Consider the following 24,133-nt stretch of genomic DNA (forward strand, 5'->3'; position numbering starts at 1 on the left):
ACAGCCCAACGTTCCAGCGCTGGGAAAATAAAGCCTCATAACTTCTGGCTGTAAAAACCAGTGGAGGTTGGGGTGGCAGAAGAAACTGCCAGTCTCTCAGAAGAATCCGTTTAAAGGGCCTGCACAGTCCTAGAATGTATGCAAACCCACCCATTCTGTGAACCACCAACAGGGCAACTGCTAGAAGGGCGCTAGTCTCATATGGGAAGTGGGTGAAGTGACTGGAAACCGGATGAGTGCTGAGCAAGCCTCCAGCAGCCATGTGGCAACATGGTCCCCGCTCCGAACCCTCCCCCACATACAGAGCAACAAAGCAGTTGCCCTGCCCTAGCGATTACCTAAGGCTCTGCCCCATACAACGTAACAGGTACGGCAAGACAGGGAATCAAAGCAGCTCTATCTAATACACAGAAACAAACACAGGGAAACTGCGAAATTGAGGTGACAAAGTATGAGCCAAATGAAAGAACAGAACAAAGCACCAGAAAAACAACTAAACGAAACAGAGATAGCCAACCTATCCGATGCAGAGTTCAAAACACTGGTGATAAGGTGCTCTGAGAACTCACTGAGTACGGCAAAAGCATAGGAAAGAAATGAAGGCTACACTAGGTGAAGTAAAGAAAAATCCACAGGGAACCAACAATGAAGCGAAGGAAGCCAGGGTTCAAAGCAACGATCTGAAACACAGGAAGAAATAAACAGTTGACTAGAACAGAATGAAGAAACAAGAATTCAAAAAAAAAAAAAAACAAACGAGGAGAAAATAAGACAACTCTGGGACATCTCCAGAAATGCCAATATCTGAATCATAGGGATGCCAGAAGGAGAAGAGGAAGAACAAGAAATGAAAACTCGTTTGAAAAAATAATGAAAGAAAATTTCCCTAATTTGGCAAAGGACATAGACATGCAAGTCCAGGAAGCACAGAGTGTCACAATTGAGTTGGACCCAAAGAGGAGCACACCAAGACACATCATAATTAAAATGCCAAAGGTTAAAGATAAAGAGAGAATCTTAAAAGCAGTAAGAGAATAGCAAGTAGTTATTTACTAAGGAGCTCCCCAAAGACTGTCAGTGGATTTCCCAAAAGAAACTTCACAGGCTAGACGGGATTGACAAAAAGTATTCAAAGTGATGAAAAGCAAGGACCTACAACCTAGATTACTCTATCCAGCAAAGCTATCATTTAGAGTTGAAGGGCAGATAAAGTGGTTCCCAGACAAGGTAAAGCTAAAGGAGTTTATTATCACCAACTGCTTATTATATGAAATGTTAAAGGGACTAATTTAAGAAAAAGAAGAAAATCAAAACTATGAACATTAAAATGACAACAAACTGACAACTATCAAAAACTGAATCTAAAGAACAAAAATAAACTAAGCAAACAACCAGCACAGGAACAGAATCAGAGATACGGAGATCATGTGGAGGGTTATGAGAGGGAAAGGGAAAAATGGGGTAAAATATACAGGGATTAAGAAGCCTAATTGGTAGGTACAAAATAGACGGGGGGATGTTAAGAACAGTATAGGGAATGGAGAAGCCAAAGAACTTACATGCGTGACTCACAGACATGAACTAAGGTGGAGACTGCTGGAGGGAACGGGGGCACCGGGTGGAGGAAGCAAAGGGGGAAAGACTAGGACAACTGTAATAGCATAATCAATTAAAAAAAAAAAAAAAAAGAATAAAAGGCCAGATGTTCTGCTAGAGACTCATTTTTCCTGAGTGTACAAACTAGAACACCACACAGGTAAACTCTCTGTACTTCTAGACAAGATGACTGTACTGAGAAATAAATTCTGCAACTTACTGAAATGTCCAATTCTACCAGAAGAGTGGTTTTCATAGCATCACTCGTAGTCAGCTGAACTGCCTTTGAAATTGGAACTTGAAAAACAGGATCCACTGAAGTCACAGACACTTCACTTTCCTCCTTGAGAAACAAACATTGACAAAATATTACAAAATGCAATTTTCAATAATACTTACCATTGTTTCACTGAGTGACTATGTAAGACTTACAGGATCTTATATCCACCTTTCAAGAGAAGCTCATCACACTTTAAACTCCTTATCTGTTAAGACACTAGAATTTCTGAAATACTGATACTAGATAAGAGTATTTTCCTGTAAATTTCTAATAGTCTTCCTAATATGCTACGCAAAATGAAATAGCAGGCTTACATATTTCAGGAAGGTGATTCTAAAGGAAATGACAGATGTTTAAGACTGGATGGTGTCTGTAGTACAGATGGTCACAAGAACCCTCAGTCGTGGGCAGTGATGTTCAACAGGGCTTTCTCAATGATGAGGATATTCCGTATCTGCACTGGCCAGTGTAGGAGCCACTAGCCATGCGTGCCGACTGAGCACCTGAAATACGGCTAGTGTGATCAGGGAACTGGGTTCATTCCTATTTTTAGTTAATTTTCAGGAACTTAAATTTAAGTAGCCACATGTGCTAGTGGTACCTGCATTAGCACAGATCCTAGGAAACTAAAGAAACCTGACTCTGTATTGTCCTCACACCTTTTCCAACTTGATGTTACTAAGTTCCATTAAAAGTAGAAACTTACTTTTAACAAAATGCTCCTTACTCATTTTGGATAAGTGGCTGCATGGGAAGCTGGAAGGCGGTCAGTGTGGACAGCTTGAATTGTAAGAAACATACGGGGTACGGGACACCCTCCCCTCCCCCATACATCAGTTCCCAGGGGTGACGATCCCAAAAGGATGCCCTAGTAAGAGAAACTTTTCCAATCTCCTTCCCTCTAAGTGTGTCCTTTGAGCAGATTTATACAAGTTTCTTTAAACAGTTGAGATTTTTAAAATCTTTTAATCACATTACTAACAACTCAAGCCTATGTAAAGACACCTACCATAAGAGAAACTCCCTTAGCAGACCCTCATCCTACAAAAGCAGCCTGTCAGGTCAATCAGAGCTCACTGTGCCCGTCGGGCGTTTCCATCCTTGCAGCGCGGGGCTGCGGGCTCTGCACCATGTCTGTACACCCTGCCCCTGCCAGTGGAGGCACAGATTTACTAGTCGCCGCTTCCCTGACAATTCTCCCAGAATGCTTAGAGCAAATTGTCCATGCAGCCCATTTTTTAATATAGAACCAAGCCCTCTTTCTTTAGTTCCCAAACCTAAAATGTAATAACCTCACATTTGTTGTAATAACCTCACTTAATTCACAAACTAATGCAGTATAAGTCAAAAGCAGTAACCCACACTTGTTTATCCGAAAGCTTTAGAAAAACAGTATTAAAAAAATACGATGCTAAAAAAATTACTATCATATCAGATGTCTGCAAACAGTTCTAACGTCTTAGAAAGTTGTACTTAAATTGTTTCTCTAATGGATAAGTCTTTCTTCATTAAGAAGAAAATTAAAAAACTACAAACCATGATCACTGCTCTGAGGGTGTGGTTTATGTAAGAAAGCCCCTGTGAGCTCCAATCAGCCACATTCAAAGGTAGACTGCACTGAAAATTTTCCCTAAGCATGCTGTAGGAAATTTCAGGGTACCATAGATTGCCAGTCAAGAGGAGAATTTAGCTATCACTTCACTGGAGCTCAAAATTTTACAAAACACTTTAAAGTCATTTATTTGATAGGAAAAATGCTCTAACCAGGGGTGTCCAACCTGTGGCCCAGAATGGCTGTGAATGTGGCCCAACACAAAATTGTAGACTAACTTAAAACACTGAGATTTTTGTGTGTGTGTGATTATCTGTTGCAATGTATTTATTGTGTGGCCCAAGACAACTGTTGTTCTTCCAATGTGGCACAGAGACGCCAAAAGGTTGGGCATCCCTGCAAAGAAAAAGACTTCTTATAGACAAAACAGTCCTGTAAGATATCAAGAAAAAGAATAATCCCCAAGATGCGGCATCCAGGACAGCAAAAATCCACACTGCAAAAGAGATGTTGCTCTAAACGATTCCTTTAAGTTTAGTTGCTGAGATAATCCTGACTGACTGCCCACAACAACTTGCCCTCAACAGACTCACATCAAAAATAAGAAACAAAGGATTTAATTCCCCAACATAATTGAAAAACTGAGCTCTTAACCATTTACTTCTTCAAAAACAGAAGTAATGTAATAATACAACTGCCTCTATAGTGCATGGAGGGCAGGCCTCTGTGGTAACTACACAACTCTGCACCACAGCGCAGAAGCCGCCAGAGGACTTGTAAATAAAAGGGCATGGCTATGTTCCAGCAAAACTTTATTTACAACACAGAGGTGGCAGACAACATTTGGCCAGTAGGCCATAGATTTTTGACCTATGTTGTAATGTAATAAAAAAAAAAACCCAAAAAACCCCATCCATGGTAAGATAATACATAGCATGAAGCAAGGCTGCTTACCTGGTCAAGAGACTCATCCATATGTACTTGCAGATATTCTGGTGGTAAAGCAGGAATATTCAGAGAGGCCTGGGAAAGCGGGGGTATCGAATGGGTAAGTGAGGACTCAAAGTCTGCAATTAGAACACTTGATTGACCTCTGTTCACTGCATTTTGTTCCGAAACCTCAAAATCCTTTCTTTCTGAGTCATCTAATCCGAGAAGCTCAACTTGTGATTCGATGTGTATTAATTCTGGTTTCACAGGCTCCATCCTCTGAGAGGCAGTTGATGCTGTTTTGAGAATCCCAGTCATCTCTTCTCTTCCTCTACTTGACATAAAATGCTTCGTGAGGGCAGCCCAAAGCCCGTCAACCCACGGCTCAACCACAAGTTCTAAACTGGATTGTTATAAGGAAAAGGGGGAGAAGAAACAAATGTCTGAGTTCTTCATTTAAATGTATAAGAACAGGTAATGGTAGTGTCTGTCCATTATTCTAGGCAACTGTCAAAAACACCAGGAAGACTATTCCTATTTGTTTGTAACACAAATATTACTGACAAATGACTAAGTTAAAAAGCAGAACAGTAGTATGAGCTCATTAGCAGTGAGCTGTAAAATATGAGCTAGTATAAAACTTAAAGAACAGAAAAGAAGATATTTTAAAGATTTATTTTTAATTAGGTTTAGAGAGAGGAAAAGGGAGGGAGAAAGAGAGGGAGAGACATCAGTGTGCCAGAGAAACATGGATCGGTTGCCTCTCACACATCCCAACAGGGGACCTGGCCTACAACCCAGGCATGCACCCTGACTGGGAATTGTACTGGTGACCTTTTGCTTTCCAGGACGATGCCCAACCCACTGAGCCACACCTTCACGTCAGGGCAGAAATGAAGATATTGGGCTGGTCAAAAAGCTTGTCTGGCTTTTTCCATAAGATGGCTTTAGTAGTGCTTAGTTGTCTTTAACTTCATTTGAAACAATTTTGTTAGACTGTATTGTCACAGCTGTCAATATCAGCATGCATTTAAAAAAATTTATCAAAATTGGTGAATTTCTGTCATTTTAGTATTGAAGATGGAAGGAATTGTGCAACATTTTCAGCATATTCAGCATATTATGCTTTATTATTTAAAAAAAAGGGAAAAACACAGGTGAAACGCAAAAAAGATTCGTGCAGTGTATGGAGAAGGTACTATGACTGATCGAATGTGTCTAACGTAGCTCGTTAAATTTTGTGTTGGAGATTTCTTGCTGGGCAATGCTCCACAGTCAGTAGACCAGTTAAGTTGAAAGTGATCAAATTGAGATATTAATTGAAAACAATCTAAGTTATACCATGGAGAAGATAGCCAACATACTAAAAATATCCAAATCAATAAAGTTATTGGTGAGAAATTACTTATTTTACGGAAAAAAACTAAACAGACATTTTGGCCAACCCAATATTTTAGTAGTAGGTAATAGGAAGGTTATTTTTCTTAATTAATTTCCTAAAATAGAGTTGGTAATCTTTATTTTAAAAAGTTGTAATTTTAAACAAGCATGCTAAATTCTGATTAGGCTAACAGAACTTACCCAAAATCCAAGCTTCCTCTAATATTACAAATAATAATTACATAAAAAAATGCAGTATCTTTCTTTGCCTAGCCAACTTACTGATTTATTTTTCCTACATAATTAAAATATCAAGAAATCAGTGAAATAAATGCTAACTCTTTTGACTAAGTAATTGTTCAAACCTATCAGCTCTGAACAAGTTTTCTGGTAAAATTTCCAGGGAGGCAGACAATAGGGGGGAAAAAAGCAATCATCCTTTATGTAAGTTGAATTAATCTTAAGTACATTTGAAAAGCATTGGTCTGTTTACTCCTAACAAAGTGTAATTACTTCACAATAACATTCCCCACATTCCCTAAACAGAGAAACCATGAGTGAACAGATAAGAAAGACTGTACCAGGATCTTGGAAACAACATCTTTGTCATCTTTAATCACAAGTGGATGAAGGTACCAATCAAATTCCAGTTCATAAAACTAAATGACTATTAAGAAAGCGTCCATTTTAGACTTTGTTATTGATTCTGGCTATAACTTCATTGTATTCATTAGGTGCTCAGTTTGGCAGATCTAACCCTCAGGAGCTTTTGTAAAAATAAGTATATAAAATTATGGGTTCAACAATGATAGCCACATTGAAAAAACCAGTCTCACAACTCAGAAATATGAAGATAATCATAGAGAGAGTACTAATGTCCACTGTTTACTGTATGGTAAGCACTGTTCTAAGGGACAACCTATATTAATTCCTTTGATCCTCCCAAGAATCTTACATAATACACATTATTATTATTATCTACTGCACAGAAGGAGACAGAGAAGTACAAAAAGTTTAGGTAATTTAACCAAGGTTTCAGTCAGTAAGTAAGGGATCGAGGATTTAAATCCAGATATTTGGACTCCAGTCTGCATTCTTAGCCCCTTCAATGTTGTGGTACATTAAACTAGAATGTCCTCTTGAAAATACTTTACTTTTAGAGAAGGGAAAATTCAAGCAAGGTATTAGGCTGAAAATTTAAGACGTGCAGCTGAAATATACATTCAAAAATTTTAACACCTGATCCAATGAATGAACAGAGAACGGAAAGCCTTTAAAGAGAAGTAAAATATGGACAGAGTGACAGACCTAATAGACTACACAAAGAGTTAGCAATTGAATAGCTCATATAAGACAATAAACATTTAACGCCAATGGGGTTCTGGAAAAAAAAAAAGTCCAATATAATGGGACAAAACATGCAAGAAAATGTGGTAGAGCTTTGTCAGCACCATCAAGGAGAACACGTGCACTGGGGACACGGAGAAGAGCCTCGGCATCACGGCTGCAGGCAACGACGGACAGGAACGGGGAGTTTAACAGAATAAAAGTACTGAGTTGTCCAAAAAGTCCATTACTTTTTTTTCCATACGATGGCTCTGGAAGTGCTTAGTTGCCTTTAACTTCATTCAAGACAATTTTGTTAGACTGTTCTATCAGCATGAATTCTCAAAACAACTTATCAAAACTGGTTAACTTTTGTGCCGCCATTTTAATATTGAAGATGGAAGAAGATATACATTTTCAGCATATTATGCTTTATTATTTCAAGAAAGGTTAAAACACAACTGAAATGCACAAAAAAAGATTTGTGCAGTGTATGCAGAAGATGCTGTGATTAATCGAACATGTCAAAAGCACTCTGCAAAGTGCTTGGTACTATTGATATTTTGGCCAAATAATTCTTGGCTGTGGGGCTGTCTTATGCACTGGAAGATGTTTACCACCACCCCTGGCCTCTAGGCACCAGAAGCCAATAGCAACAGACAGATGACATACTCACAAAGTATCAAGTTATTGGTGAAAATGAAAAATGTGTCTTTTATTTTATGGGAAAAAATGTACCAGACCTCTGGGCCAACCCAATATATCCAACATTCATCCAAGGTGGTAATACACGGGAAAGTAAGACATTGACTGAATTTGTCATTATTCATAAACAAAGATCTGGTAAGAAATCATTTAATGCATGAACCTCATAGGAAAAAAAATCAAACGTGTGTGCTATTTGCCTTAAATAGTTAAAGGTTAAAAGACAGAATAAGTTGTAAGACAATATCTATAAGATCTTTTAATAAATATTAAGAGGACATGAAGGGTGGCAATAGTTTGGAATACTGAACTGCAGAAGAATAAATGAAAGTAACGAATATAAAAAATTGCATTTTGGTGGACGTGAAAATGTAAAGAAGAGAGTGCCAGGGAATGCAGCCTGCTGTGAAGGCCCGATCGGCATTCCCTCTCAGTGAGGCACGGCCGGCTGGGCGCCCTCCATGTGAGGACCCCCCCTGCCCCGCCCCCATCACTCCCCTGTGTGCATCACAGAGAAAAGCACACATACAGGGTATCAAAGTTCCTAAAGAAAATGTTGATTTTTACAAACACCTATACATTTTCGAGAAGGTAACTACTGGGACACCTTTTCTAATTTCTTCCATTAGCAGACACTGAGAAGGATGAGGCATTACAACAACTTGCTACCTTTCATCACGTACCAACAGTGTTCCCGGAAATGACAAAGTGCATTGCTCTTACCCTACACAGTCATCCGCATGTCCAGTGCCATAGAAATGCCGGGCACCAAGCTCCTGAAGTCGTTTATCAATTACCTTCCCCCCATTACAGAAGTACGTGTATTCTGAATCACCCAGACCTAAAAAGTCCAAATAGGTTATCAGTGTACAATAAGCTTTAAATTTAAAGAAGACATATAAAAATAAAATATTTAAAACAATACCATTCATGCGCTTTTTGATGGAGTAAGAAATAGTATATAGCTTTCCATTTTCTTATCTTTTGAGTATAACTGAGTAAGAAATAATTTTTTCTATTTTATAACATAAAAGTACCAGACACAATGAAACTACAAATACTTTTTGGCCACTGTACAATTTTTTTTCATATTGTTTCCATGAATCTGTGTTAAAATAAGGAAATACTGAAATTAAGCATTAGGTTTAAAAAAACATTTCTGTATTTGCAGACTTTTCTGATCTAGTGCAGAGGTCTGCAAACTATAGCCTATGGGCCAAAATACCCTATCTTTAGAAATAAAGTTTTATTGGCACCTAGCCAAATCTGCTTGTTCATACCCTGTTATGGCAACTTTCAAGCTTCACAGCAGAGGAGGGTGGCTGTTATAGAGACCACATGGCCTGCAAGGCTTAAAATAATTACCATGTGGGCCTTTATAGGGTTTGCTGACCCCTAACCTTGAGCACAGAAAGTACATCCACAATGTAAACAATCACTCACTATGTTTCTGGTAAGAAAAGGGCTAACATTTTCATACCTGGTTAAAATCTAAAATTAAAAACTCAAATTTTTCAGTTTCTTAATCTTTATGCACTTTCCCAATAAGAATAAGGTGAGCAATTGGTGGGTCCATTTATGAACCTAAGATAGCCTGTAATGGTCGGATGGGCTTCAGTCTTTCCTTTTTAATAATTTATTGAGAAATTTAAAGTAATACATTCATGTTCTCCCTTAAAAATTAGAAGAACTTGAATTAAAACACATGAATACTCCAAAATATTCTCTAGAATATGTTATACACAACAGACCTCAGCCAGGATCATAATCTATAACTTCTAATCAGTTACTTATGGGCTCAATCCAAACTTGCTGGACACCTTCCTGCCAGAATCTCTCTCAAAGATAACCAATACAGGTCACAAGCCAGGAAAATGGACCCTGAATTAGTGTCTGGTGTCCTATGTTGCTGAGCCGGTCCATCTGATCCTTTATCTTAATTATTTTCATCTATACTTCATAGAAGCCCAGACCAGTGTTTCTTAACCTCGGAGCTTTTAAAAATGCTGATACCAGGGCCCTGCCTCAGAACAATTAAGTCAGAATCGCTGGAGGTAGACCAGGTAATAGAGTTCAGTGAAAACCCCTCCAGTCGATCCCAATGTGAGGCCAGGATTGAAAGCTGCCATCCACACACAAGTCCCTGTGCAGGGTGCTTGGTCGGCCCTCAGAGGGGAACCCAGGGCAGTACCTCCTCTTCCTAGCCACTCTTCTCCTGGTGCTTTTTTCTTTGCTTTTTTCCCCTTGTTTCCTTTCTTTTTAAACAGAAACAGATCCATTTTGTTGTATTCAAAGCGTATTTGTTTGGGCTTCTCCAAGCCCTTTGTGCTTAATTTCTAGGCGTTCCTACGTATGCCTTCAATGAATTCCAGCGGGTACCTCATGGGCCTTACCTCAATTTCTCTGAAGTAGTTGTTGTCTGCCCTGCAAGATAAGTGTCTGGAGGTGTACAAGGTGACTAGATACTCACTCACATGACACTGTCCAGATGACCGTGGGGTCCTACAGGATGTACCTGTGTCAAATCTGCACTTGACTGAATAGAGCAATTTACTTTCAATGTACGCAACTGCACATTGTAATTATATTAACAGAGCAAACTAATAAATCATTTGTATAAATTATATTTATCAGGCCTTGGGTATGTTTCTACACTCTCCCATGGAGAACGTCTTCCTTCCAGGTGTGTGCTGTGCATTCCAACACAGTCAGTGACCCTGGAAATCCCATCAACAGTCACAGTGAGACAGAGTGAGAGGCCAAGGCTGCTTCTCCCGTGTGCCCAGATTAACATATACAGTTGATTGGAATGAGGGTTTATGGATATTTGGTTTTTGATTTCTTTAATTTCTGTCTGCATGTTAGCTTTTAATGTGTGATTTTAAGAGACAATATACTTTGACACCTGTAAAAAAATCAAAATACTACTCTTTTTAAGACATCACATAAAATATTCACTCACAGAACTGAAGGTATTCTATTCATATGTATACCAATAAAATGATTTACAAGTGGGGGGGGGAGAAAACCACCATCTTAGAAGAATGGTTTTTAGGGAAGATATCAGGTCCACCTGGGAGCTTTTTTAAAAAACAGTAAAACAGCATGCAGCGTTGCTCGTTCAGGAATTGTGTACTAGCAGGTTTGGGGTGGGGCTAGCCAATAATAGTCTGAAAATGCTTCATGGTTGAATCTGATGTGCACCTGTGGTTAAGAATACTACTCAAGGGGCTCTGTAGAGGTGGTGCTGTGGATGAAGCCTTCACAAAACAAAGCACATCGTTTACAATTAAATATCATACATGTATTTGTATTAAAGCAGAAAGGACAAAACCTATACAATTATGTACATGGTGGGGCAAAAGTAGGTAGGTTTACAGTTGTGAGTACATGAAATAGAGTTTATTCTTGAATTATTTATTAATTATTGTCTTATTTTCCATAGAAGCAACTGTAAACCTACTTTTGCCTCATTCTGTACTATGGTTTTAAAAGATACATTCAGGTACATTCAGATTTAGAGCTAGTAATAACAGTACAGTAAGAAAAGAAAATACAGTACATACCTAATAATCCATACCGCAGGTGAGCAAAGAAATCAACTGGTAGCGTCTTGTCCTGTATTTCTTTCACGAACTTGCGGGCTGTGTCAGGTGGGTCTCCGTTGCCAGTGGTAGAAACTACCACAACAAGAGGTGCTGTTTCTGTTTTGAGATCATACTGCAAAACGAGAATGTCACATCAGGGATCAACTGCTTTGTGTAGTTTTGACTTAACATAATTAGCTTAGTTTCCTGTCTTGAACCAGCCATCAACACTGCACAGGCTTACAGACAGGGAAGCACGCAGAGCATTTCAACTTGGGAAGGTAAATTGTTACTCCTCAGCTATCAGGGAACTTGGCTATCACTCCCAGCAGGGTTCCAAAAAGCTGAGAACATCCCAACTGATAAATTGAGATCATTAGTGTTTCCAAGTCTTAAAATCAAACTTCTTTATTCTCATTTTCACCTAAATTTAAATATTTCAAATGGAGCACTTCTCTGTTTCTATCTACAATTCCATTAGCTCTACTGCTCACGAATATCATCTAGTTTGGTTCATGCTGACGCAATAAACAACGATTTGAGCTAACATTTTATGAGGAGGTTCCATGCTTACGGGGGACTTCACAAGGTGTGCATTCAACTCTGCAGTTTGTTGAAGTAACTTCCTTAAAAACAACTTCCATGATCTAGGAAGTAGAGAGCTCTCTGTTTAAAACTGGATCAAGAACTGGGGAAACCATCCAGCTGGGGAGAGCAAACAATGTTACTAACATGGTATCAAAAAACAAACTATTCACTTAACTTTGAAATAGCTGCTGTCCTAGGTGGTGAGGTGACCCACAGGGCTAGATCAAGGTTAGTTATATGATGACTCTGTTTTGGTAACAGACTCAGGTTGTATGCCATCATGTGACATCCGCAATGTAAATTTACTTCGAAGTTACTAAAGAATTATGGAACCAACCACCTGGTGGTGTCCACCAGGACTCTCCTTGTTAGGTGACTCCATGAGGAGTCCCCCTTGCCCTGGTGTAAAAAGGAACTAGCTGGTTCTCCTTGTATAAGATGAGTTTATAATTCAATTGTGCTGCTCACAGTCTGGTCTTTTGAACTAAAGATGAGGGGAAAGCCCAGAAGAGGTTGTGAACTTCAGTGAGAGTACTAGTAGGGTAGTTTTTGAAGTACTGAACTGAATCTGACTGCTTATGCTTGAATCAAAGACCCTGTTAGTTGCTACAACCTGATTTATACAAAACAGTAAAACCTGGAGGTCTCAGCAGAACTGTAAGAAGAACACAGATCTCTTAATTTCTTATGTATCCTAAGATGCACACTTTTGCAGAGACTGAATGCACAAGCAACTAGTCCCGGACCTAAAGAAGCTGAGTTTTCTCCAGATCCTTACACTTCTACGTTACATTCTATTTCACAAAAGAATTAAGTGCCCCTTCACTGGGAGGAACTTTGACACAAATGGCAAGGTTTTCATTTTGTAGAAATACAAATAGGGCCCTGGGATTCATTTAGTGGAAAGAACACATATACATGCAAACACATACATCTCATTTGTTCTCACAGCCACCCGATGAGATAAACAAGGCAGAAACTACTAGTTTCATGTTAGTTGAATAATTACTTGTTTGAGTTTTTGAGACTAGTATAATCAGTTCAGTCTAATTCAAATGGATACTTAAATGTAAAAAAAAAAAAAAAAAAAAAGCTGGCAGGAATCTTGGAACAATTTATAAAGTAAATTTCTGAGTGTTAAGAAAAAAAGGATTATGGGGGCATTTAAAGTCCTACTTTGTCATTTAACATCTCTCCCAAACAAAAATATCTTCAAAGCATGAAAGAGCAAAAACCACATAACAGCTATTACCTTATCCGATTCACTAATACAGTGAAGATCTGCAGAAAATCCATGTGCAACTGCCTTTTCCAATATTTCTTCTGCTATGGCCTTTGCCTGTCCTTGCTGTGTAGCATAGAGTAACAAAAACCTTCTCATCACCTCCAAGCATAGGCTTGTTACAGCTGGAGCAGTTACACTGAAAAAGGAAAAAGGGGGAAAAGGATTTTCTTTCTAATGAAGTAGTAACAACCCACAGGTACTGATTCTTAAAAAAAAAAAAAAGACTCCAACAATATCCATGCAAAATAGAATACACTTCCCTGGATTGGTTTTTTAGCATTAATTCTCAAGAAAGAAGTCATAAAAAGAGAACTTATCAAACCAGGAAGAATAGAGAAATGAAGCTCTAATTCCATGGCTCAAAAACCACTCTGGGGTCAGACAACCTGGGCTGCAACCCAGGGTGGTTAACTCACAACAGCAGACACGCAGGCGAGCCTGCCCAAGGATCTGTGCCTCGGCTCCCACACCCTTAAAGAGGGATAATCACAGACATGCCTCCTGTCAGAGACTTGCCAGAAACAAAGCACCTGAGCAATGGCTGTGACACAGAAGTGCTCCATAAATCATAGGTACCTTTTTGCTTGGACTTTAAAAAAAGGAAAAAGTAAAAATTCCAATAAAATTTTAGGAGTCTTCATTAGTACTTGATTCTAATGCTAAATAAACTAGAAATAAACTTAATCAAATATTCCTTTTATTATTTAACTCTATACCGACTATCTGTAAGTGCAGTGCATGTGCACTTTAATATGTATCGATGGAAAGTAAGTATTTCTAATCCACTTCAGTCGCTTAACTAGTACTCATATTTTTCCTGAAGAGAAACCAGTAATAAAATAAAGGACACTCACAGACTTCCCATACAGTGTCCATACCTGAGGGGCTGTCAATATGTACGGAAAAATTTAAACTGAAACCCAAATCAAAATCTTGGCTTTGGCATGTGACCAACCGTTTTTATGCTCCTCCGGCCAGTTACATCTTAAGTACAAATTAAGCAACAAAGAAATTAAAAAGTAAAAGAATCATGTTAGGGAACATGTTAACAATCGTGAAATATGCTTAGGGAACAGAATAGCGCCTGGCATACAGTGGGTGGTCAATAAGTTAACGGAATAAAGGAACGTGTAAATGAGTATATATAAAGACATTACACATTTAGGGCTCACTGAGAAGTCTGAAAGTGTAGTGACAGAAACGTCACCGATTATTATTATAGCTCACCATCTGGAACACTTTACGAGCCTCGCACAGGTGTAGGCGCTTCAGAGAACGCAGCAAACCTCTTCGTCCTGTGACCACCTTATAAAGCAGGTACTGCGCCCCACGTTTCTCAAAGGCGATTCCCCGGCGCCCTCAGTGGACCAGGAAAACCCATCGGGCGAGGTCCGCGATCCGAACATTCCTGAGTCTCCAGCGCCAGTTCCCAACACCCACTCCGCGTCCCTGCGACTCCACTATGCCCTTTACCGCCGACTAGAAAAGGTTTCAGAATAAGGATACCGACAAAACCAGCTCATGTCTTGCAAGCTCCGGGCCCACGGTCCTGGGAGGCGGCGGGAAGAGCGCCAGGCCCCTCGCGCAGTCCGTCTCCTGGTAAGGGTAGGAACGCCAGGGCGCAGAAGTCGGTGCCCTCACGGACCCGGAGCCACCTCCCCCTTGGTCCGCGCTGGGAGCGCGGCCCAAACAAAGGTGCAGCGGTCACAAAATACATACCCGTGTAAGTCCAGAAGAGTACGCCCGAGAAGAACTGGGCACTGCTGTTTTTCACTCCGGCGCCTGCGCTCCCTATCAAGGCACGCTTGCTCGGAGCCCGAGATCACGACCAATAAAAAGTTCGGAGGGGAGCTGGGCCAATCACAGCGCGCCGGACGAAGGCGCGGCCTCCCGCGCTTGCGCCTTGTTGCACCGCTCCGCAGTGGCGGTGCTTACGGAGGCCCACGAGGCTCTGGTACCTCCTGGAGCTGCTTGGAACTTAGGCGGCGGAGCTTGGTAGGTGTCTGCTCGGGCTCGGAGCTCGAGTCTTTGGGCTCGCAGCGTCGCTAAAGCGCCAGTGCTACCCTGGCCTGTTCTCTTAGGGTCCCGCGCCCGCCTGGTGCTTGAGCGCAGGAACTCGGCCCTGGGTTAAAGGGCGCCCGAACCCTGAGATGCTTTCATTCCGAGAAGGGCGCGCGATCTCCGGGGCGTCCCATCCCCTCTGTCTTGCACATTTGTGTCCCTAAATCTCACAGCGGGGTGTTTGGGTCTGGACAGTCTGTCCACCCTACCCCCTCATTGACCTGCATTGTTTTACTTTTTATTTTATTTATTTTTTTTCGCCTTTTGCGAAGCCAGACCCTTGCCTTCCTCATTCACAGACCCAAGGGGAAACCGAAACCTCTGGGCCTTTTAAGCACTTTAAAAAAAATCTTTGCTTTACGTTGACCTATAGAAATTTTGGCAACTTGACCCTGTCTCCTTTTTGAGTACAGTTGATCTTTCAACAACGCGAGCTTTAGGGGCACTGACACCTCCTCCCCTCCCGCCCTTCGTGGAAAATCGGTGTTACTTTTGTCTCCCCTAAAACTTAAATGTAATCGGCCCTCTGCATCCGGGGATTCCCAGCCTTCGATGGGAAATACATTTAATTAAACGCATTTCTTTCCATCAACCAAATTATGGAGGGACGGTTTGTGTCTAGAGCGCCTGTCCTTGAATACCAACTCTGCCTCTCAATTGGCTGTGTAAACTGGATAAAATCACCTCTTTGTACTTAAGTGTCCTCACCTGTGAAATGATGATAAAAGTGCTTTGTTCATCGGGCTGTTAGGAGCATTAATTTAATACACATAAAGCACAACAGTGCCTGGCCAAAGATAGCGATTATTATTGTTAGATGCCAGCTACTATTCTAAGCTTTAGGATGCAGTGGCTCTGTTCTTTTTGGTACTTACATGTCAGTGGGAAATGTTTAATAATCACTTATGTTGGGTACTTAACCTTAGTTTTATAAGTATTGATGTTGTTGAATGAGTCATATTTTCAATATATTTGACCATGTTTTTTATTCCTATATTTAGTTATAAGTCAAGAGTTGAGAATCTGATGGCATGGCTTTAATTACTTTGCGGAGAAACCTTTGTCATTTACCTGATTTTCGGATACATGGAGCTCTGGCGGCTCTGAAAAATCAGCCTGTAAATCATGTTCACAAGGCCGTGAAGGAGCGTCTGTGCCCATGGTTCTGCTCACTACAACCTGGGCCTTTCATGCCCAGGTTCCATCATGCCTGTTGTAAAAAATTCCATTCAGAAAATGGAAATGACCTTCATCCAGTTGGTGAGCCAGTGTTCTCTCAAGTACATGATTGGGACAGTATTGAACAAAATCTCCAAAAGATGGACGAACAGGTATTTTACAGGAGACTGAACAACTTCACTACATCAGAAGAAGTGCTAAGTTTTATAAGCACACTGCCAACCTTACCTGATTCTATGGCAGCAGGAGCCTTACAACGGATTTGTGAAGTTGTTAAAAAAGATGGTGATCAAAGGCTGCCAAAGGAAATACTAGAGAATTCTGTCTTTCAAGCTTTATGTGTTCAGTTTGAACAGGAACCCTCAAATCTGTCCAACGCTGGTTTGGTGACTGCTTTGCAAGCCCTGACTCTGTTGTCTGTGGATCCCCAAAGTAGCTTGTTACTGAACCTGGTAGCAGAATGCCAACATCGTCTCAAAACAGGTGCCCTGGAAGCCCACAGTCTTTGTGTTCTTGCAGAAAGCCTGCTTACACTGCAAGGTCCAGGTTGTGAGACACTAGACCTTATTATACATCAACTGCAAGGTGAAAAGTTGGAAGAATTAATCCCTGGGGATATCGTGGCACTTTATAGAATACTGCAGACATGTACTGAAAAAGTAGACCAACACCAGACATTTCTAAATAAGATAAACAACTTTTCTCTGTCAATAGTTTCCTACCTGAGTCCTAAATTGATAAGCCAAATGTTCACTGCACTAGTGGTTCTCGATCAAACTCAAGCACTTCCTTTGGTTATAAAACTGGGTAAATATGCTGTGAGGCATATCCCTCATTTCACAAATGAAGAACTTGGGAAAGTCTTAGACGCTTTCATATACTTTGGGCACCATGACAAATTTTTTATAAAAGCCCTGGAGCAGCATGTAGTGTCACACTGTCTCACTCTGGATCCTGAGGTTGTCAGCAAAGTCATGGTGTACTGCTGTGGAAAACAGATCCTTTCAAAACCCATCCTAAATGCAGTGGCAGAAGCCTTTGTTTGCCATTCAGAAAAATTTTCACCTACACAGATTTCTGAGTTGATTGAACCATTTGGAAAACTCAATTATTTGCCACCAAATGCCTCTACTTTATTTAGAAAGCTAGAAGATATATTATTCACTCATTTCAGTTCTTTTCCTCCCAAAACACTATTGAAACTTCTCCATTCATGTTCACTTATTGAATGCCATCCAGTCAACTTTATGGCAAAAATATTCAGCCCTTACTTTCTTCAACAGCTGCAAGGTGAGTTGTTTATAACTTCTGAGAGTAGAAAAAATAACCTTTGAATTTGTGATGTTTTTAAGCCACATATGTACCTTTTACATTGAGCAATGCTTCACCTTTATTTTTTCTTCCATAATAAACTAAAGACATCTGAAGTCGCAGCTGGTAGTGTAAATGCAGAATTAAAGAATGCTAGAATAAGGAAGAAGGAGGGGGTCATTTGGAGGATAGCCTGTTTGTAATGAACAAATGAATAGATGAAATCTAGAGTATTTACCCCTTCCCCAGTAGCTGACACTCAGGAGACATTCAACTGTTGTTCATAGAAGAAAATCAATGTCCCTTCTGTGTTGAGCAGCCTTAAAACAGTTTCTGGTATATGAATACCAAAAAAAAAAAAAAAAAAAAAATGCTAGGACATTGGGTCAAGTGAGAAAACAGTTTGGGGTAAACAGACTCTACTACCCCAGGTGAGAAACAGTGTTCTTGGGGGACTGTGGAGATGGCAATGATAACAGTAACAGAAACATGTTAGAATATTTGTGAGAACAACTGTAGAACTTTTTCTTTTTGGAGATGATGGTATTCATCTTAATTGAAGGCTACCAAGTACGTCAAAAATCTCAATTTCCGAGAAGTTTCCACTAATTCAACTAAGATTTTGTCCTTAATGTCATTTAAGAGTACCTTATTGGAGTGAATAAATGACTGGCGTGTATTCCTACTATTCTTTTCTCTCATTAGATATATCAATTCAAATTTATGACTGGGATGCTTTTTATTTCAGGTGAGGAAGCATATTTGGACAGACTGAGCATAGCACAACTTACCCAGCTTTTGTTAACCTCGATCCTAGAATGTCCCTTCTATAAGGTAAAGGGGGTAGTTTTCTTTTATTCCCTCTCCCAACACCCTGACATTTTTTTCAGTTCCTTCTCTTTTGATCTGCCTCAACCTTATTAAAGCGCAGAACTTCCCATTTACTTGGAGTTAGTGGCCACCAGATAGCCGTTTCTCTGATAAATCGATTCTACTCCTGTTTTCTTGCCCTTGAAGGACCCATTTCCTGCTGTATAAGTTTTCTTGGAAGGTTTTACCAAGTGCTGCAGTGTTTGACTCTCCAGGACCTGGGGAGTCGTGCTGAGGGTGTTAGCCCAGAGCTGTTGGGTATGACAGTCTGATTCAGGACTGAACACATCCTAAATCACCCCGAGTACCTTTTTAAGCCAAGGCTCCCATCTCAGGGATTTCAGTGGAGGTCGAGTTTGTGTGTCCCATCAAGTACTCTGAAGATTCACTCTCATAATGTTATTTCACACTTGGTTTAAAATTAGAAGTAGCATCTTCAGGTGCACTCATCCCTGCCGGAGCCTTTGTACTTGGCTGAACCACATTTAAGCATAGCTCATTTGGGAATAAAGTATAAGAACGGAAAGATACTATTTTTAGCACCAACAATAAAAATAATGGTTACCCCCAACCTCCTTCCATCCCTGAAGGAGAAGAGTGTTAACAGCAGTTTTTATGTCCAAATGTACACAGATTTTCATGGAATGGGACAAAGTACAGTTTGCTTTTATGCGCAGTACATCATGGACATTTCTCAGGGCAATACATAAAGATAAAACACATTCTTTTTAAGAGTGGCATCATAGTTCCTGGTATTTATCCTACCCTTCCACCATTGCTGGACTTTCAGGTTTTCCAATATTCATTGCTATCAATAATGCTGTAATAAACATCCTTGTGTATCCTTTCATACTGGAGCCTTTGTGCTTTTTTAATCTAGAGACTAGATTCCTAAAGGTGGAATTACTGGACTAATTTTCAGTAAATACTGGCAGACCCTTTTCCCTGGTAGTTGTGGACTCATCACAGTTCCCCAGCAAGGGATGGAAATGGCCACATCTCCCCCACTTCTGTTGCACCGTGTCCTTACCCGTTTAATTTTTCATTCAACTCTGAAAAAAGAATATCAAGTGACATTTTTAAATTGTATTTTAATGAGTAATCATGAAGTTGAGCATGTTTTCAAATGTTTATTGGGTCGTTTTTCTTTTTTCCACTAGAACTCATTGGAAAACAGATTTTAGCTATTAGGCATGTTGCATATATTCTCTCCTGGTTTTTAGTTCTTAATTTTTTTGGTTTCATGTCTATAATGCCTCATTGCTCTACAGAAATTTTTAAGTTTCCTGTAGTTAAATATGGCTTCTAGGTTTTCTATCCTGCTTAAGAATATTTTACCACTTTTGAGCAATATAAATGTTTTACTAAATTTTTAAAATATTATTTTCCTCACTATATTTAGATCTTTAACCCACCTGGAATTGATCATCTGTGTTGTGTGGCAGAACTGTAACTTAGTTCTTTTCCAGGTGGATAACCAATTGCTAGCACCATTTATCGCACAGCCATCCTTTTCTTACTAAATTGAAATGTCACCTCTTTCATATGTTTCAGTATTAAAACTTCAGTGGAGTGTTCTTAAGGCCCTTGAAACAGTTCTGAGAATTCCAAAGATCCAAAGATGTTTCTCTAGTTGTCATAACATTGTTTCCTTCCTTCCTCCCTTCTTCCCTCCTTGCTTCTCTCTCTGTGAGGTGATCAGTGACTAATTTTAAAACACATGTAAAAGATATTTTGAACTCTTGCACTTGAACTATTAACAAGAATATTTTGCATTGTCATTTTGACAAAAATATTTGCCCAAATCCTAAAAAAGTATCATTCATGCCTTTAAAGTAATTTGATCAGACTTTTATGCTCATGTAATATATACTCATTTTATTATCTGGTTAGTTTTATATCTTATTTTTTTTCCTCATATTTGCACATATGATTTGTAGGGTCCAAAACGTCTTCCTAAATATCAAGTGAAATCATTTCTTACTCCTTGCTGTTCCCTGGAGACACCTGTGGATTTTCAACTCTATAAGTCTGTAATGATTGGACTAATTGACCTTTTAGGAGCAAGATTGTACTTTGCTTCAAAAGTATTAACACCGTACTATTACACAATAGGTGAGTAACAGGGAGTGTTGTTGTTGTTTACCCAACCTCACCCTGCATTCTCATTTGGAATATTTGAGACTAAGTAGCCGTAGAAGGTCTGGAAATGCAAATGGACTTGGCCCTTCCCTAAAGGTGAATTGGAACCAGGACCCAGGACGTGCAGTAGGGCTTAAGAGTCCAGATTATCTGGAGTTGAGTCCCCGTGTGTTAGCCATTCTACTAGCAGAAAGACTTTGGGCAGAATTTTTAACTTTTTCTGCTTGATTTTTTCTGTTAAATGAGAGAATAGTGACCTCAAAGACTCAAGGACAATATGAAGTAATGTGGACTAACACCTGGAGCACAGTAAGTGCCTAGTAGTTGTTAGCTGCTGTTAGATGGTGCCTAGTACTCTAGCACACATGACTATTTACATTTAAAATAATTATAGTTTTAAAAAATTCAAAGTTCAGTTCTTAAGTTGCATTAGCCACATTTCCAAGTATTGCGCAGCCACAGATGGCTTATGGCTGCCATATTGGGCAACTAAGATATAAACATGTCCATCATCGTGAAAGTCCTGGACAGCACTGACTAGAGGGTCTAAGTCCTCCTGCCCTTTCAGTTTTTAAAATTGATGAGTGAAAGAAAATCAGCTCAAAGAGGACAGTGTTTTCTAGGCTCCAGGTGGCCACATCCCACTCCCCTTCTTTATGGGCTCCTTTTGTAAAAGAGGTGGCTGACATCAGAGGGAAGGAAGGAGTCTGTCCATGCCTCGGGACCACATGTTGGGGTGCAGGATATTTTACCTACCTGGTGGCTCTGGCAGCTCCAGCGATGAAAGGTTCAATGTGCATAGTTGTCTAACATTGCTCAACTTGAGGGTTTGCTTTACTGTTTGGATTGAAGGGTTAAGTTGTGTGCATGTCTCTTGTTATACCCCATATAACCTGAGAACCCACTCCTTGTTTTTGTGTAGCTGAGCTGCCTTAGTTTAAGGCTGACTTGGTTGATCATAGACCTGGTTAAACGGGAATTCTCACCATTGTCTGGTGTGGTCGTTACTTTGCAGCCTTCAGCCAGTTGGTAAATGCAGTGTGGAAGAATTCAAAACAGAATGAGGAGGAAAGGACAATAGTGTTTGTGAGGGTATCACACAAAGAATTTTTCTTTTCTTCTCTCACCAGATGTTGAAATTAAATTAGATGAAGAAGGATTTGTATTACCATTTACATTTGATGAAGACGTACATAAAAGGTAAGAAAACTGTTTTCGTTAATGTTACAGAACTTGTTGAGGTTAATTCACAATAATTGTGTTCTTAAGAAAGTGAAAAAAATAAACAGTCTGGCAATTAAAACACTATTTTGCGGCATACCAGTTTTGGAAATTACTTGTAACATTTTATGAACCTCAGTATTAATAAAAGAGAATGCTTTCTCCACAAATTAAAGGACAACCCATTCATTATCCACTTGAAAATAGCACTGGCAAAAAGGAATAAGCAAATACCTAATAAACTCTGGCAATTAAAAACATAGAAATAATTTGGCTTGTCTTCAAAATTGACTTTCTTTCTCTTTGATTTTTTTCAGAGTAGCACTCTGTATTGATGGTCCAAAAAGATTTTGTTTGAATAGCAAACACTTACTGGGAAAGGAAGCTATTAAACAAAGACACCTGCGTTTACTTGGCTATCAGGTGGTTCAGGTATGCTTTCATCTTTCTTTTTTCCCCAGAAGCACTTTCTTGTTCACATTTGCTTTTTTCAGGCTACTAAGTGATCTGCCAGCCCAAAGGACCAAGAATCTTACATGTAATTTAAATGGCCACTTTGTTAATTAGGCTTATATTTTATTTATTATTTTCTTAAGGTCAAGAGCATTTTTTAATTTTTATTGAACTTATTGGAGTGACATTGGTTAATAAAATTACATAGATTTCAAATGTACAATCCTGTAATTCATCATCTACCTATTTTATTGGGTGTTCAATTACAAAATTATTGGAATATCTGTTTTAAGATCCCCTGATTTAATGAATAAGAATAGATGGGATAGCCCATTAAAACCAGTATCTTCATCACCATTTAATGTTTAAGGCCATATATGTTTTTACATCATACATCATGTAAGAAGGTCTTATATGAGGAACCACAGTGAGTAGACATGGAGCTTCCCCAGTCCTCTAAGCTGTCCTCTGCTTTCCTGTCTGGTTACTTTGTTCCACTCCGTTTTGTACTTTGCTAGATAAATTTTCCTAAAACTAACCATGCCAGTATGTGTTCAGAAGCCCTTACTGTTTATTGCTTACAGGACAAAGTCAGAGCTCCTGGACGTCTCAGCATTCCAGGCCCTCCGTAGTCCGCTGGCAGCTCGGCGTTCTGCTCTGACCCCAGTAGTTGCTTCCCTTTCCCCCGGCCTCCTTCCATTCTCTGTGGTCCTTCTCACTTTGTCCAGCTGCTTCCACCACCCTGTTGGTCTCTACCAGTCTGAGTATCTGACTGTGGTCATTCATCAGCTCCCAGGTCAAGTTCACCTTTAAACGTAATCTGACATTACCAAGGGTCCCAATTTTCTTTGCATGCTCTGCTTTGTATTTGCTGAGCCCCTTATAGTGCACCAGGTGCTGTTGTAGGCACTGGGGCTACAGGATGAATAAACTAGTGTCATCTTTGCCCTTGAGGAGCTTACATTCTGCCATTCCGCCATGGGGGAAGGCAGGAGGGACAGGCAACCAAAAAACCAAGGGCATTTCAGACTGTGAAGGAGTAAGACGAATTTTATTTTCCTCCCTCTACAGATACCCTATTATGAAATTGAAACGCTAAAATCAAGACTTGAATTGGTGGAATATTTACAAAGGAAACTATTTTCTCAAAATGCTGGCATTCATTGGTAACAAGAAGGAATATAGTCTTCAGAACTTGTATTGTGAAAGAACTTGTGTTTTCATGGGATTCAGAATAAGAAAAAGAATGTAACTTGTGAGAATTGCTCTTTCTTTATGGACTTGTGATCTGGAAAAGGTCTGTAGTTTTCCTTATACTATGTATAGAATTATTGGTGATAAATTTAAAAATAATTTTAATTTTTATTTAATAATAGTATCATAAATATTTTTATACAATAAACAGAATTAATCATGTATAATAAAAGTATGTAATGAGTAAGTTATTTTTAAATCTTTTTTCTTGTAATAGTTATCTGCTAACTGAAAATATGCTGTTTAGAGACCTTTGTTTCCTCTTCTAACAAATATAATTAAGAAATTTTATCTCCCATGTCCTTTTATATTTTTTTAGAGAAAGAAAAATATGGTAAGTGGGAGGATTGAGGAAAACAGACTAGAGTCCTTCGGCTATAATTACAGAATTATATAGAAATAACCCTTTAGTT

At 39.5% G+C, this 24,133-nt stretch overlaps 2 protein-coding genes across 3 annotated transcripts in view; one reads left to right on the forward strand and one right to left on the reverse strand.

Annotated features, from left to right (window-relative positions):
* The window catches only part of MTRR (5-methyltetrahydrofolate-homocysteine methyltransferase reductase), a 31,591-nt gene extending 16,563 nt beyond the window's left edge, over positions 1-15,028 (reverse strand). Inside the window, exons 1-6 of one of the 2 annotated variants that reach the window (XM_054578341.1) lie at positions 14,949-15,028; positions 13,197-13,365; positions 11,336-11,489; positions 8,493-8,610; positions 4,383-4,761; positions 1,817-1,939 (exon numbers count right to left, since the gene is read on the reverse strand). In XM_054578341.1, the coding sequence (XP_054434316.1) occupies positions 1,817-1,939; positions 4,383-4,761; positions 8,493-8,610; positions 11,336-11,489; positions 13,197-13,325 (903 nt within the window). In that variant the 5' untranslated portion in view covers positions 13,326-13,365; positions 14,949-15,028. Of the gene's footprint in view, positions 1-1,816; positions 1,940-4,382; positions 4,762-8,492; positions 8,611-11,335; positions 11,490-13,196; positions 13,366-14,456; positions 14,510-14,948 lie in introns of those variants that run through there. The other variant, XM_054578340.1, reaches the window with a different exon arrangement.
* A 127-nt stretch (positions 15,029-15,155) lies between these two features.
* FASTKD3 (FAST kinase domains 3) lies at positions 15,156-23,687 on the forward strand. The gene is made up of 7 exons (XM_054578342.1): positions 15,156-15,224; positions 16,292-17,759; positions 18,529-18,614; positions 20,591-20,765; positions 21,923-21,992; positions 22,331-22,445; positions 23,538-23,687. The coding sequence occupies exons 2-7, from the start codon at positions 16,322-16,324 to the stop codon at positions 23,634-23,636; spliced, it is 1,983 nt and encodes a 660-aa protein (XP_054434317.1). The 5' UTR covers positions 15,156-15,224; positions 16,292-16,321; the 3' UTR covers positions 23,637-23,687.
* Positions 23,688-24,133: the final 446 nt, after the last annotated feature.

Source organism: Pteronotus mesoamericanus, unplaced genomic scaffold, assembly GCF_021234165.1.
Source record: "Pteronotus mesoamericanus isolate MK-2021 breed Mesoamerican mustached bat unplaced genomic scaffold, CSHL_Meso_final contig_50, whole genome shotgun sequence".
Taxonomy (NCBI): domain Eukaryota; kingdom Metazoa; phylum Chordata; class Mammalia; order Chiroptera; family Mormoopidae; genus Pteronotus; species Pteronotus mesoamericanus.